Consider the following 16,722-nt stretch of genomic DNA (forward strand, 5'->3'; position numbering starts at 1 on the left):
TGTTTGCAGGCCTACGCTGTGCATAAGAGGAGACAGAAGTCTGAGGGAGTAACTTACAGTCCAGAATAGTTTTAATGCAAGTAGGTTTCTTAAAACATCCCATAGCATTTTCCTAGCTTAAAATACTTACTGTAATGCGACAGAGTTCTTAGTAGATTCACCTGAAATTTTCTGATAACATTTCAATATATAGCCTAGAGAAATTGAAAGTAGTTCTGCATTTCATTATCAGCTGAATATTACCTTTATCCATTTGTTCCTAAAATAGCATCAAACTAGAATTTGGTTATTGTAGGAATAATGAAAAATTGAATAACTCATATCTCCAATAGTTTATACCTGACTGCAAAACCCAGAGTTATTATTCAGTATATGAATATTTTTGACAACTCTCTCAAAGTATAACCCAAAAATAATGTAAACTGTGTCGCAAGGTGCATTTTCCATGCAAGCTATAAAAATTAAATATTATTTGTTAATAACTTTGCAACAAATTAACTAATCAACTTCAAATTTTGTGCCGGGCTGAGTGTCACAGACGGTTGAGGCGCTGGCCTTCTGACCCCAACTTGGCAGGTTCGATCCTGGCTCAGTCCGGTGGTAATTGAAGGTGCTCAAATACGTCAGTCTCGTGTCGATGGATTTACTGGTACGTAAAAGAACTCCTGCGGGACTAAATTCCGGCACCTCGGCGTCTCCGAAAACTGTAAAAGTAGTTTGTGGGACGTAAAGCAAATGGCATTATTATTATTATTATTATTATTATTATTATATTAAATTTTGTGTGGTGCTCTATCATATTCATAAATGCTTGTGTTTTAAATTTGTTTGTGTAATGTGGTAAATTGTAGAAATTCCTAATTTCAGTCATAACTCCCCTTAAGGGACTGAGACGGAGAGCCCTTAGCCTCAAGTAACACAACTACAAAGAAACATGGGATAAATTCCACTCTCAATCCGTGTCCTCCAGTTGAATATCAGAGTGGTACCAATCAGGGTTCTCCCGGGAGAAAGAGGTTTACAGCGTACACAAGAGTCCAAGTGTTTTCCTAGGAAATAATTTATTGCCATAAATAGCAATCCGGTACTTCATTTTTTCGTGTCCATTCTTAACTCTAATACATGAATGAGTGAGAAATAAAAGTGGAAACTTGTAGCTGGTAACAAGCTTTGTGACAATATTAACTGTGCTCAGCCTAGCGGATCATCCCGTTGATGATATCAGTCACTGATCTACCGGGCGAGTTGGCCGTGCGCGTAGAGGCGCGCGGCTGTGAGCTTGCATCCGGGAGATAGTAGGTTCGAATCCCACTATCGGCAGCCCTGAAAATGGTTTTCCGTGGTTTCCCATTTTCACACCAGGCAAATGCTGGGGCTGTACCTTAATTAAGGCCACGGCCGCTTCCTTCCAACTCCTAAGCCTTTCCTATCCCATCGTCGCCATAAGACCTATCTGTGTCGGTGCGACGTAAAGCCCCTAGCAAAAAAAAAAAGTCACTGATCTCTGCTCTTGTCTCGACCATGTGGCACGCTGATTAGCCGCACTGATCCAGTGATCTTATGCTTCGTCGGTAATGGAACATTCTCCTGCCTGTACATGTGTGTGTGAAAAAGCTCTATCTGTATCACCCTTTTGTACTTTTGGATCCATAAGCATTGTTTCGAAGCGAGCACAGTAAGTCCCCACCATGTTTGTGTTTCATAGAGAATGGTTTGACTGAAGAGGCGATAAAGTAAATCAAATGGGAATTAGGAAAGGATTATCACAATCCGAGAAGAGGAAATCAAAACTCTGAGATTCCCCAGTGATGTTGCTGCTGTGCCAAAACCGTGAATTTGGCAATACTATTCCGATACATTATTTCCCTTAAGAATGGACACGCCTCCCAGCCACATATTGATATGTAGTCCATCAGAACAATTTTAGTTGAGTTCATTTTACTATGAGCGTGTGTAAACTAAAATGATACTTTATACTCTACGAGCGGGTAAATATGTCATATAAACATAAATTCCTGCTGTATGGCACAATAAGGATCACTTCCCTTTACATACGGCCAAAACTTAAAGTTGTCCGCATAAAAATCGCGCAGTATAACGGTTAGTTGAGGAGTGACTGTTCGAAAGGTGCTATTTCCATTTCCGAACAGTAAATCAGTATTTCGGCCACATGTGTAGTTGAATATTATGGATTGACTTGAGCAATCCAGACCAGGAAGATATAATTCCTAAACGTTGTACCAAACCCGATCGTGGGTACGTTCCATGTGCCTTTTATTTTCCGTTTCTCGCACTTTTCCCACAACTGTCTTAAGGTGGAGATAGTCTTTTGAACAGACAGTTGTGCTTTACGGTAAGTTTCATCCCAGTGACTGATGCCCTTTAAACAAAAAAAAAAAACATACAAGTACGTTTAAATAAAAAGGTACTTATATTTTATGACTAATTGTTACTAAAATTTGCTGAAGAGGATTCCAAACAGGAGTAAATTAGTAGGAATCAGTCATCTAGAGCCTCCAGCGACGTTCCAGTTAAGAGCAGCATATCGTCACTGCGCGTTAGGTATCTCGTATCTGACAGCGCTCTTCCTATCTATTATTTCCATTAAAACTCGTCACGCCCCCCAGCTGCATATAATGTTCTTGTGCTTGTGTGTAAAGGGAAATGCTGTTGGCGTGTCAGACGCGGTGGGAGTACGAACGAGTCAATGATTGTGTCTCTTATGATGCCCAAGGATACGAAAATGAACTCAACGAAAATTGCTCTGATGGACTGCATATCCATCTGCGGCCGAGAGGCGTGACTAGTCTGAAGGAAAACAGTAGATACGAAGAGCATTGTGAGATACGAGGTTTTGCTCGCGCAGAGAGGAAATCAATGTCTTACTTCTAAAACCTTGTATGTCCCTATCCTCTTCTCATCCATAGTCCTTAAGACTGGTCACGCCTCCCAACCACATACTTAAATGCAGTCCAACAGAATAATTTTCGATGCGTTCATTTTCCTGTGCTGGTGTGTAAAAGAAAATAGACCTTACCATAACGTATTGTAGGGATGTTTCTTACAACCGAATTTACGCACTCCTACAGTATAATGTATTTAAGGTTAATTTTCCTTTATACGTCACCATAGGAAAATGAACACAACGAAACTTGTTCTGATAGGCTGCATATCCACACGTGACTGGGAGGCGTGACAAGTCTTACGGAATATAATGGATAGGAAGAGCATTGGGACAAACGAAGTTTTAGAAGTAAGCCATCGAAATGCTGTTGGCGTGTCAAACACGGTGGGAGTAGGAACGAGTCAATGATTCTGTCCTTGATAATTCCTACCCGTACATTTAATGAGAACCTATGCAGAAAGCAATTTTTAACATGATGGGGATTTTCTTCACTCCAGATGTGGGTATTAGAGATCTTTAGTATTTCATCACGTTATTCATGGGCAGTTAACATTCTTGTGAGAAAATCCGGTTGTTGCTGTTGTTTTCTCAAGAACCACTGGCTAAATTGTATCTATTGGGAAGATATACTGCTTGGAGATGTTTAACACGTTGCATGTGGTAAGGTACAACAACTGCTCCCTAAATTTTCAGTGTACAAGTATTGAAACACATCCACCTCACGGGCAATGTTCCTGCTACTCCTCATGGATCTGTGTCTACCGAGTTCAGGATTTCTTCCTTAGCTGCCAACACACGCTCTGCCTTGAACGGCCCCTCCCCTCAAAACTTGGCTGTTGTACTTCAGTGTCTAGAAGTCTTTGAAAACCGTAACAAAAGTCTGGTCACATGGATGCCTTCAATTTGAAAATCGTTCTCGGTAAAGACGAACTGCCCTTCCACTGTCATATCTTGCTTCACTATAAATTAATAGAATGCCACACGTCTCATGGTTCTAGAACGCTCCCACTTAAAATGTTCACTGTGTTCGTATCTGACCTAAAGTAGTCTGACTGCGACGATACCCTGCATGGCGCAGGCAGAGACGAATGTTAGGAGAGGATATGTTTACGGAACTTACTCTTCTTACTTTGGACGTAACAGTTCATTTTTTATATCTAGAGGGCAATGAAAGTAACAAACGTTAAGTAGCACATAACACGAGGTATTGTGCAGAGTAAACACCGTATCTAAACAGCAACATCTGGGCAGATTATTTTACTGGTTGTTAAATTATAACCCTACTATTCTCTTGTAAAGTGCTGTAGGGTTCCAAATGTTTAGGACATTCAATAAATAAATAAATTATTAAATAAACATATTTGCTTACAAGGACGAAGGAAAGGATTAGAACTGAAAAGACTGTAGGCATGACCTAAAAAACATAAAAATATGACCTATAAAACTCAAATATGACTTAATGAATAGCATGTATATTACATACAGAAACATTCTTATTACAATTGCCACTGGCTAGAATTAATGTAGAGTTAAAGTAGTTTTAATTCTTAGAAATTTTGTAACCTAAAAGTTAACTGTAATGCTGAATTGTTCATGAACTCATTTATGTTACATTGAATACTCATATGCAGGGACGGACGGACTCTGTGAAAGACAGAAATATTGTAGTTACTTTCACAGTTCAATATTCGATCAGTTTTACGTTATACACAAAATGTATGTTATGTGAATGAAGCTTGCGTACATGGTCTAGACTCCATCATCAGAAATGCTGCAATTTATGATCATATGTATCTTAAGATCGTTGAATGAAGATCCTCTCCTGTTGTCGCTGAGTATCGCCTTGTAGCGAGAAAAAGTTCTTTCGTCATCACATGATGTAACGGTACCGTACTTGAATAGAGTTAAATCACTTGGAGAAAATTCCAGGAAATCCGCAGGTGAAGGGTTTTCACAAAGAATGTTACTTATTCCATTCAGGGACAAAAGTCCGCTTTTCTTTTCCAGTGCATATTCTAATTTTCTACACACCCTAGACGCCACTGGTCCTGTAGCATGCTCACACAATTTACACAATAATATCACTCCATCCGTACTGCATATGTTTTCACCGAACTCGTGAACCGAACTTCACAACTTCTCACTAACTGAGACTTTCGTTTTAGGCATATTGAAAGCAACCGAATTACTGAAACTCCTTCGATATTCAAGGTCATTCAGTGTGTTGAAGGAGGAAGAGGGAAGGGCGAAAGAGAGAGAAATAAACAATGTCAAATAACTGCAGAATTGCCTCCGATTCCGTGTAAATAATAGCCCAGTTTCCAGGAATTTACCAAAAAGCAAACAGTACGCTTACTTGATAGAAACATTCCCTGCACTACTTTTCAATGGTCCTTCAGTAGAAGTATTCCAGTCTATACTGAAAAGTAATTTCAAGAGTTTATTATGATGTATATAAAAAGAAATTCAAATGAATATTAAAACATGTCGTTACAATGCGATTTTGTTCAAAATATTCTGTAAAAAAAGGCCAAAATATGCATTTAAATGCCCAAAAAACCTGTTTAATTTGTATTATCATGCTTGGAAACGTGTTGAAAATCCAACACTACGTGATTTAATGAAATGACTGGAATGACTCAACAAAATCGATCCGAACGAGGGAAAAATTTAACATGTTGCACGCTATATCTGCAACTGGAGGTGCTTCGACCATCCATCACCATACATTTTGTCCACACCTAAGCGTGCGACGTACCTACCATCCTCTTAGCATTCACCATAAAAACTGAATTCTTCACAACCCACCTACCTGAGAATGTTATATAATGCTATAACGTCACAGAAATCCGCCCCCTAATATTAGTAATACTAATATCACATTATTCAATTCCAGGTCGACCAATGCGAGTGGAGTTGGACAGAAGTCGCAAGAGTTTTACGCCCTGGCCGTACTCCGAGGATTGCAGAAGGTACCACGTTCACTTTGCACGCCAGAAGTCTCTCCCAATGACGGCATTAGTGTCTTTTCCAGGCAGTGGCAACACCTGGGTGCGATACCTCCTAGAAACTGCTTCGGGAGTCTTCACTGGCAGTGTCTACACTGACCGACAGATCATCATCAAAGGTAAACGTCTCATCACCGAGCAGTGACTCTAGCACTGCTAATATTCGGCGTTCACGGGTAAAGTACAGTACGTAGTTCAGCAGAATTTTTACATTTCAGAGGATGTATTGTGAATCAAATAAAATAGTCATTAAATGTGAGTATCTATTACTTCAAGAGGAACATAAAGTATTCGAGTGAATATCAACGCGGGTCGCTTAGTGCCATACGTACTAGAGCAGCACTCCCTGCAGCCAAATCCACCTAACTGCATCCCTGCCCTGTTCATCTCTCTCTTGGGAAACTTCGTTTTGTGCGTGTGTATGTGTGTGTGTGTGTGCGTGTGTGTGTGTGTGTGTGTGTGTGTGTGTGTGTGTGTGTGTGTGTGTGTGTGTGTGTGTGTAGGGTTTAACTTCTAGCAAAGTGAATTATCATCTGACATATGATAGCAACGCAACTTAAAGTATACCGGGATATCCCTAGAATTGTACACATACCAGGGAGCAGAATACGTTAAAAATTATAAGGAAAATGGAGTTTTCCTCTACTACATTTTTCTTACGTATAATAACAGTCATATTGAAAAAACTAGGTAAACTCGTGTCTCGCATTTCTCGGGGTTGTGCAGTTATTTACAGGCACAACCCCATGGGAGATGACCTGTGTATACATTTTCAACTACTCTCACCGCTGTGCAGAGATTTTCTCTCCGGCTCGTGGTATTTTATATTGCAGTAAATCATTTTCCTCTAGTCTCTTAGCTTCTCTGATACACTTATTAAACAAAACATTATCATGTCCATTTTATGCTCTCCATTTTCCACCTTTCTACCATCGTTGTTTTCCTCCAGCTTTTGTCTACCCTCGATAGCCAACAATAAGAAATCAGATCTTACATCTACCACTGAAAATATAATTGCTACTTAAAAAATGATCTCATAATATCTGCTCAACTATGATGTGATTGTCTGGTCTCATCAAAACGCATATTCTACTTCCTTGGATCTGAAGAACTAGTCTGCTTTCTCTTTCATTCCTTTCACCACGTTAAATTCTTACATCTGTAAATAGAGCTGAAAATAATTATTTTTCCCCGCAAAGTAACAATAAATAACACATTCATTACCTCTGTAATAGCTTCTCTTCCGTTTCCAATTTCAGTGTTTTAGATTCAAGAATTTCAGGCTCTTCAGTGGATGAAACCGCTGGGTTACTAACCCAATCAATTGAAATCCCTTATTGTATACCGTAGAATGCATTAGCTGCATTTTACTTAGAACGGAACTGTCCATACTGCAATATCGAAATCGACAATGAAAGAAAGCAATGTACAAAGATTCAGCTGCCATTTCGATCTGTAAGGTCCTGAAATCGATACGGAAATGTCTAATAGAATTACACACGTTAGCGTAAGTTATAGCTCGACGTGGACAGCCCTGGTGACCAGCTGAAGCAACCGGGTTACCTTGAGCTTTCTGCGCTAGCCAGTTGATACCTGTTCCTTTGAAAGGGCAGTCATGAACCCGGCGAATGTTCTAGAGTATGGTTTCCGTTATTTCCGTGAAAAAGGTTTCTCCTCTTCTCGTGAAATAACTTCGGAAGAAAGGGAGATGGGTTGACATGAGATCGAACTAATTGAAAATCATCCTATGGGTGCCAGCATTGTCTCGGAGTCGTGTCTGGAGAGAAATAGTGACAGTGACAGTGACAGTGATAGTTGAAGCAGCGACACCTCATCTGCATTATCTGAAAGTGAAGGCAGCACACCATTGCCAGGAACAAGATGTGTTACGGATCCGAGTTTGAGCCCCAAGTCTGATTCCCGTCAATCCAGTGAAGAGACACCGTAATCACCTAGCAAATCTACTAGTTCAAGCTATGCTTCCAATTCACAGAAGAAAGTGAAACAAACTGTAGATCTTGCGTACAAAGTAAAATCTGTTAATTTATGATTAAATAAGGTGGGGGGGGGTGTAAGAAGTGGTTTTAATTAACCACCGTTCGCAAAAGTTGTCGTAAGGTGACGTCACTACAAATGTACAGGTGGAAGAACACATTAGAATCTGCATCAGTAACCCCATTGAACACAGGAAATTGATGTATACAGAATTATTTTCTCGCTTTACAGAAGCAAGAAGACTGAAGCGGAATGTGTGCGATGAAGACCTGCGAATGTGGACCTCGGAAATTTCAAGAGAGCTTTTAATGGGGCGAACTAATTTCAGCGCATGTGCTAGTTGGTTGAGTCGTTTTAAGTAAAAGTACATAATAAAATGTAGAAAAATTACGAAGTTTGTATCCCGTATGTATCTGCAAGAAGAAGACGAAAAAGATAAAACTCGCAAAGAAATTTGTGGAAGCAGCTACAGAGCGATTTGTAGACTACAACCATTCTTCCAGTATACAATACTGATCAGAGTGGTTTCGTGCGCGAAATGAGATTGAAAAGGAGTCTATCCCTTATTGGTGAGAAACATACAGAAACAGTTGCTCAATCAGTTACTGCACAATTCGTACACAATTATGCCTACAATTAGTATGGCTAGTGTACTTTTCCCGAAATTATTCATTGTACTACAGGAGGCAACTGGAACGTTCGGTCCGAGAGTTTCAAAAGAAAAGTTTCATGCCAGAAATATAACTGTAACAGCCACAAAATCAGGGTAATGGGGGGAAATGTATTAAAATATTGGTTCAAATGATCTGTAGTGAAATACACAAATTACAGTACATAGTGAAGTACACAACAGACTGATTCCACCTTAGGTAAACTTTATTTTGCACCACAACTATTGTTACACAACTATGCAAAAGCAGCTCACTCCATCTTCACTTTCTCTCCCGCCTTTCTCTCTCGACAAAGATCGGTTATCTTCGGGTTTTAGTTCAGTCAAAGTCCACTGGGGGCGGCCTACACCGTTCCCCCTCCAGTAAGCAAGTTACGATACAAAGACAGTATAGACATAAACAAAATATACCATAATTATAAGAATATTAAATATATACGACATCATCTAAATAGCGAGTGGGAAACCTGACAGTCCTTCCACTACGTGATTTTGTTGTTATGTGAAAGGTACTAAGAAGAAAGATAAACGACAAATTCACTGGACACAAGAAGCTAACACGAAATTTGAAAAATGTGAGCAGGACTTGGCATATGCAGCACTGCTTACATTTCCAGACCCAACATACCAGCTGGCCCTGGCAGTAGATGCAAGGGACTTTGCAGTAGGAAGTGTCCTGCAACAATATGAAGAAAAAGGATGGAAACCTATTTTCCATCCTATGGAAACCTATTTTCTTCTGTGAGGGGAGTGAGGGGGTTGGGGAGGGTGAATGTGGTTTGTAGACTGTGCAGCGGGTTGTGCAGATGAAAGAGCCCATGGATGTGATGCCAACAGTACAATAATTTAGTCATTATCAATACAGATTATTATTATTCATTACTAGATTCATTGTTGAGGGGTAATAAAGTATTTTGTAGAAGGCCCTTACACAATAAATAAATATATTAAATAGTAAAGGGACTAATATTCAACTTATACATTCTGAACGATTGTTACGTTGTAGGACAAGCACGCATGCCTTTTTAGCAATGGCGGGAATGATTTTTCAGAGTGGATTAGAACATTACCTAAGAACAAGAATGAATAGGTTGCACAGGAAAATTTAATCCTTCCCAATATTAGTACGCTGACTGGTTTTGTGTGTGTGTACTGTAATATTAGGAACGCATTATTTTGTTGCATTTGTTTCGTCATGAGTTACAGCAGCCCTGCGTGGGATTTGTAGGGCGCTTCATAAATTCGTACCTTAGTGAGAAATTAAACACTTAGGGTGATTAAGAAACGTATACATGGTGATATTGAACGTGTGATGTGTGAGAAAATAGACATAAGCTCTCGATTAGGTTCTGCATACAGACTCAAAACAAAACACTTGAAAGAGGTAGGTAAAGGTTATTCTACCCGAAGGCAGGTCCGAACCTCCGCAGAGGTGTTCCTGAGCCGGAGTTTACGTGCGGTAGGGTGGCCAGTTCCTTTCCGCTCCTCCATTCCCTTACCCCACCAACAGTGCGTTGCAACCCATCCATCTCCTGACCACGCCCAATGTTGCTTAACTTCGGAGATCTCATGGGATCCGGGGTTTCAACACGGCTACGGCCGTTGGCCTTGAAAAAGGAAGTGGCTAAAATTGGATACATTCTTAGAAAACCGATCGACGCATTTAATTTTGGCAGGAAATTTGTGGTTTGTGGAATTTTTCCTGTTTTAGTTAACGTAGTCTTATGTAGGATAACATTGTTTCTCTCGTTTTGTTCGTGTTATTTAACTGTTAACTTTGGATAAATGTGATGAAAAGCTATTGTTTAACAGCGTTTACAGCCCCTCCAGTCAGAGAATTCACCAGCCGCCACTGATTATGGTGAGGAATAAGATCCTCAATCGCACCCAGAGATCTCATGGCGACGTGAAGACCTTCATGGCGATTATTATAGAACATAACTTGATCACGTATCTGAGGTGTGTGGAATATGGATATCCTGATGGAGTTCGTCTCGTTTCAGGTTTCTATGGTGAGGCTGTGCCGCCTGACTGCGGTTGTACTGCTGTCCAGAAGACTCATGGCTTCTCGCTGGCTGGGCTGGTCCCCATCGGCGTGGGCCAGAGAGCTGCAGAAGTGAAACTGTTTCGAGGAAGGGGTATACTCCTTGTTCGCAATCCCTATGAAGCTCTCCTCTCTTACCGAAACTTCCTGTACGGAGGCCACACAGGGTTCGCTCCGCACAACAAGTTCATAGGACCGGGTAAGATTATAATAGTTGTTATTTACCTCAGACTCGTCCTGTTGTTAATGATTCAACCTTTAGCAGCTTTCAAAATTAACCAAGGGAACACCAGTCCGTTGATGAATAGTGCATGCAGTACTTTAACCAGGTAGGTATACATTCGAATGACAGCTTGTCGTCATCACTAGCTTACGGAGAACGAATTCGCACGTGCGAAATTCATGATATCCCCCTAAGAAGTTTCACCACCCCAGTGAAAATTTTGCTCTGTATATAGAGCTTCAATATACAGTCACACTACAGTGGACGTCAAACCTCAAGCATTCCTGATACTCCTCCCTGCATTCACGAATTGGAAATTCGCTGTGTTTCCCTTTTGGAGTAAGAGCTGCGCCTCGCTGCTATGCGTTATTATGAAAATCATCCCCACGTACAGATGTTAATGAAAGAACAAGAAGAATTGGTAGATACAAATAAAGAAAATGTTTTAGGAGAGGATCGGGTCCGCCTCTGTGGTGTAGTGGTTAGTGTGATTAGCTGCCACTCCCGGAGGCCCGGGTTCGATTGCCGGCTCTGCGACGAAATTTGAAAAGTGGTACGAGGAGTGCTGGAACGGGGTCCACTCAGCCTCGCGAGGCCAACTGAGTAGAGGTGGGTTCGATTCCCACATCAGCCATCCTATAAGTGGTTTTTCGCGGTTTCCCACTTCTCCTCCAGGCAAATGCCGGGATGGTACCTAACTTAAGACCACGGCCTCTTCCTTCCCTCTTTCTTGTCTATCCCTTCCAGTCTTCCCATGCCCCCGCAAGGCGCCTGTTCGGCGTAGCAGATGAGGCCACCTAGGCGAGGTACTGGTCATCCTTCCCAGTTGTATCCCCGACTCAGAGTCTGAAGCTCCAGGGCACTCTCCTTGCGGTTGTAGAGGAGAGATCCCTCGCTGAGTCCGAGGGAAAAAGCGACTCTGGAGGGTAAACAGATAAAGAAGAAGAAGGAGGGAATCAGTGAAATCCGCTTATTTCTATCTTCTGTGTTTCCTGACTTCTAGTCCGTTTAATACTAAGCGATAACCGGGCACGAAGGTTATAACTAGAGCTAGGAATTTTAGGTGCTGCACCTTAATTCTTTTACACTACTAAAATGCCCAAATTAGCTTGTCTTGCAAAGAAAACGTAACACCCCTAACTGTGTTTTAGTTGCACTTTTTTGCAAATTTTCTCAATGCAAGCACCTTTTCTTAATGCCAGCACTTTTTTCACTTATTTAATGTTTTTTGGCTCATATTCTGCATTTTATTCCTAAGGAAATGAAATTAAACAAGAAAAACCGAAAGTTTCGTCTGTAAAGCTTGGTTCTATGTAGTTCTCTCAATTCGCCGCTAGGATCGCAGATACTACACTAATCGGGAGCTTAAGTAAGAGCCTGGTTATTGTTGAATTATTAATTTGCCTCCCTCCGTCAGCTGCTTATCTGACGGCCTTGTTAGTATTACGTAGCTAACGGTTCAGAATACGCTTTGACTGTATGTGGTGTCTGTCATTTTCCTTTGTTGCCAGTATGCTGAAACCGAAAATGAATGCCGAGAAAATACGTGGTAGTGCTAAACAGTTTAGTGCAGATGGATCTGTTCTAAGGTGCAATGTTTATGATATATCAATAACAATAGATAAAAAACACCAAAGTAATCACATTATGCGACATATAGCTAGAACAAAACGTGTTAAGGATATGGAACTACAATGTAGTAAGTGTGGAGTGCTACAACACTTCGCTGGCGAGGCAATGGCTTCTTCAAATTCAATATATATATTTAACTGAAACAGAAAAAAACACTTGTGGCGTGTGGTATTCCTCTTTCCAAGCTTAACACTCCTATTATAAAAAGGTATTTGCAGGAATATGCTGGGAAGTCTGTTCCTGACAGAAACACCTTATGAAAATCATATCCTCATCTCTGCATGAAGACAAGTGACAAGTGGTCAGGAAAGTAATAGATGAAAAAAATATCAGTAAATATTCTACTTGATGGAACCAGTGACAGGCAAAAAAAAATATATCCTAGACAGTGGAGCGCCCCTAAATGAACAGAAAGTGAAACCCATGTTGTTGAAAATGTACTTTCTAAATTAAGACAACAACGCCAGTGTGACCCGAAGTTTTAATGATGCATGTATTGTATTGTGGCCTCAATGAATACAACATGATCGAGTGTGGCTCGTACTTACGAACCCAGCATTTTAAAAGTTACCGGCATTCGCCAACCTGAAAGCTATGTAGTATAATCTAAAGCACGTGATCTGCATTGCACATCCACTGCATCGAGTTTTTGAACCACTGAAAGATGAATATTCATATGCCAATACATTTTCTACTAGGAAACAAAACAAACGCATGTTGAAAATACAAGAGGACCGATGACCTAGATGTTAGGCCCCTTTAAACAACAAGTATCATCAATCATCAAGATACAGGACATATTCTTCCTACTTCTTCAATAAATTCTTACTAGATGGGGTACATGGGTAAGGGCTGCATTGTTTATTTGTAACCAAGTTAAGGCTATATGAAATTTCTTAAATGTGCTGTTGTGTTGGATGTAAAGGAAACACTGGAAGGTATTGCAAAGCAGATACTAGACCAGGGCTTAGTCAAAAACCCTGATGTTAACACACAGGCGTGTAATATCAACTGCGAACAAAATATGCACCACTTGTGTCTCTTTACGCTGAACATTCCTTTTCTGTGTATAAGTATTTACTTAGTGACCGGGGATGTAATCTCACTGAAAATATCACTGAAATGTTAAATGTTTTGACTGTTTTCTGGACTGTGATTTTAATAACGTTGTGATCTGGGACTTGTTTTAGGCAGACCTTTTAACACATGGTAACGAGTGAATTTTGTGTTCTTATATATGATGTAAAATTGGTTTTGATGACGTTTGAATGAGTATTTACATTTGAAATTTGCAGCTTTTTCGACTAAATTAAAGCACATTTTTGCACGTTTTTAACAAACATTTTGCACCTAAAATTCCTAGTTCTAGTTATAAGTCCACAAAACACGCATGCTATTTTTCTGCAATTAATATTATGAGATTCATAAACTAATGGCGAGTGAAACAGAGTACCGATCTTTCAGTTCGGTCTATTTATTAATCATTGTCAGGAGGTTCTACGGTACTGCTCTAACAAGGAAGGGTCACGGCAGTTGTTTCGGAGAACAAAACTTTTTTCGTTTCGTTAATGATTTAGCTGCTATTGTGCCGCGACATGGACAAGAGAGGGAGTAATAGGTGGACTGATGTAAGTTTACCCCATCTACTTGCAAGCAGAGCAGTAGTCACAACTCACAGGACAGGTTTGTGTTTTCCGCTAGATTACATCACATTGCCTGTGTGGTGTGGAAATGCGTTTACAGAATGAATAAATTTGTACAGTAAAGTCGCCGTTCGACAATGAGACAGGCAGTAATTGTGAAACTGTTGGTGGGTTATTTTGGTATTTCGGAAGATCCACCTACAGGTGAAGAGCGTATTACTTGTGAAGAAATGAAGAAACAGTTGTCTGAAGAAGAAGCTGTAATAGCAGAGGGGATAACACTTGCAATCGATGAGGAGGCATTCTATGATGAAGTTATAGTGTTGTGACGGTGAGTGATGAAGCAATGTCATCACTCATCAGTGGTGAATGTCCAGGAAAGGAGCAGTTAATCTCACCAGCCCTCACCTCCAAGAACAACAAAAACGTTTCCAGAAGGATATATGGCGTATTTTTATCTTCAGTAGTTCCTGGCTTACAGTCCGTTTAATATTAAGGGATGACAGAACCGATTTCTTTCCAAATCCACCTACAACATTAATATGATGTAAGTTATGTAAGTTGAGAACTTGATTATGAAATGCTAGATACCGTACGACAATCAACACAACAAATAGGCAGTAACTTAGAACAGTAAACATCGCTTGTGAACGGTACAATGGACAGGAATTCAGTTCAAAAATCAACATTAGGGGTGTTTTTAATTTTCCCGAGAAATAGTACGACTACTCAGTTGTAAATGTCCTAATAAAATACTTACATACAGTATACCTTCCGCAATGGCTGTGAGAAATTATTATTATTATTATTATTATTATTATTATTATTATTATTATTATTATTATTATTATTATTATTATTATTATTATTATTATTATTATTATTATTATTAGACAATCAGGGAACCAAACTTACAATTTTCAAATTTCGTCTGGGACGAATTTCTGTCCTCTCCCGCAGCCAAGCATGTTTTTCTTTTATTATGTTTCCACATTCACTCTGGGCAAATAGCAGTAACGCACAACTCCTCTTTTCATATTTCGAACACCTTCCCCATACCAGGTATCAATTGGTTACAGATATAAACATCACAACAGAAATTGCTTTAGGACAGTATCAGTTGTGACATTAGTTTAGAGGGCTGATGACACCATTTTCCTTGCTCTTATAGTATATGAAGGTGTTTATTCATTCATTCTTGTTCCAGAATGGGAGAGATTCGCATCGCAGCTGGCTGTCGTGTGGCGGGATCTGGCAGCAACATGGATAAATTACACAAGAGGACGAGAAGCAATGGTTCTACATTTTGAAATGTTACGTTTAGACCCGCGTCATGACTTACGTCGAGTTCTTGAATATCTGGGCATCGCCGTAGATGAGAGAAGACTGACCTGTGTTCTGAATCATGTTGACGGGCCCTTTAGGCGGCCCCAATCAACTCAACAACTCTTATTCAGCTCCAGGTGGGAAAGGCTTCGCAATGAAGTATATAGATATAAGAAGTTAATTAATAATTTTCCAATAAAATAAAATAAAAGTTTTGTTTAGTACAGTTAACTCTCAGTTTATCTACATTCTTGTATTTTGTTAGGAACTACAAAGTGAATTATTTCCCGTCGACCTTAGAGGAGCAGTCGGTCTTCCGTTCCCAACAATCTACTCACATTCACATCCATCAGGATGAAAAATGGTATTAATGAGATTGAAAATTGTGAATTGTCCATGGGAAACGATACAATTCCAAACACTGACACTGTCAGGAAACAAAATAAAAATTACACCTTAATTACGAATGATTTTACATTTCTGGAAGGTCTTTTGATATTTAAGACTGCCATCCCATATATTCCCATATGAAATTATGATAGTATATTAATGGGAAAAGCATAACATAAAGCGAAATTTCCCTTGTTTGTAAAATATATAAGTGCCACGTAGTTCTTCATCGAGATAGATATAAGTAACAGAAAATACCACTTAATGCAAGAATATCAGTAGCAGTAACTTATTACGTGGGACATAAGTAAATATTACATAAAAAGAATGAATAAGAGTTTCTTTGAATTTATCCTGAGCCTACAGTCTTTGAAAAATATTACTTCATGCATGCGAGTGAAAACAGCTTTCAAATGTGTTGAAAAATAAAGTCACTTAAAAATATCTCCACGGAATTTATGTTCTATATGCTTGAACTCCAACGTGGATAGACAATACTTCCTCTTCCCTGCAGTAATTCCTTATTTTACATTTGTATTTATTTTGTTTTACTCAACAGTATGCACATGTCCAAATTCGCTAGATTTCTTTGTTTGTGGTGTATTGGGAACGGCAGAAGTGACCCTAAACAAGGTACTTTAGGGATCTGAAACTTGGAAGTATTGATAAACTTATCAGCGTCAGCAGCAATATTTAAGAAAAGTCTCCACAATCCATGCAACTACTTTACTTTTTTTAATTTTCTAGCCGTTACTAGGTGGCGGGGGCACTTGCATCCTTTCCTTTGAAACTTCCACTGGCAGATACATTAAGTGTCATCTAACGATCGGTTTTTCAACCGCAAAGAGAAGTAAGAACTTATTATACATTTTACTGGGCTGTCTCC

The 16,722-nt window shown here is 39.7% G+C and overlaps 1 protein-coding gene across 1 annotated transcript in view; it reads left to right on the forward strand.

Annotated features, from left to right (window-relative positions):
* The window catches only part of LOC136863515 (uncharacterized), a 108,552-nt gene that overhangs the window by 69,694 nt on the left and 22,136 nt on the right, over positions 1-16,722 (forward strand). The window contains exons 4-6 of the mRNA XM_068225979.1: positions 5,802-6,032; positions 10,582-10,821; positions 15,328-15,583. Coding sequence (XP_068082080.1) covers positions 5,802-6,032; positions 10,582-10,821; positions 15,328-15,583 — 727 coding nt within the window. The remainder of the gene's footprint in view (positions 1-5,801; positions 6,033-10,581; positions 10,822-15,327; positions 15,584-16,722) is intronic.

The sequence above is a fragment of the Anabrus simplex genome, chromosome 2 (genome assembly GCF_040414725.1).
Source record: "Anabrus simplex isolate iqAnaSimp1 chromosome 2, ASM4041472v1, whole genome shotgun sequence".
In the NCBI taxonomy this organism is placed as follows: Eukaryota; Metazoa; Arthropoda; class Insecta; order Orthoptera; family Tettigoniidae; genus Anabrus; species Anabrus simplex.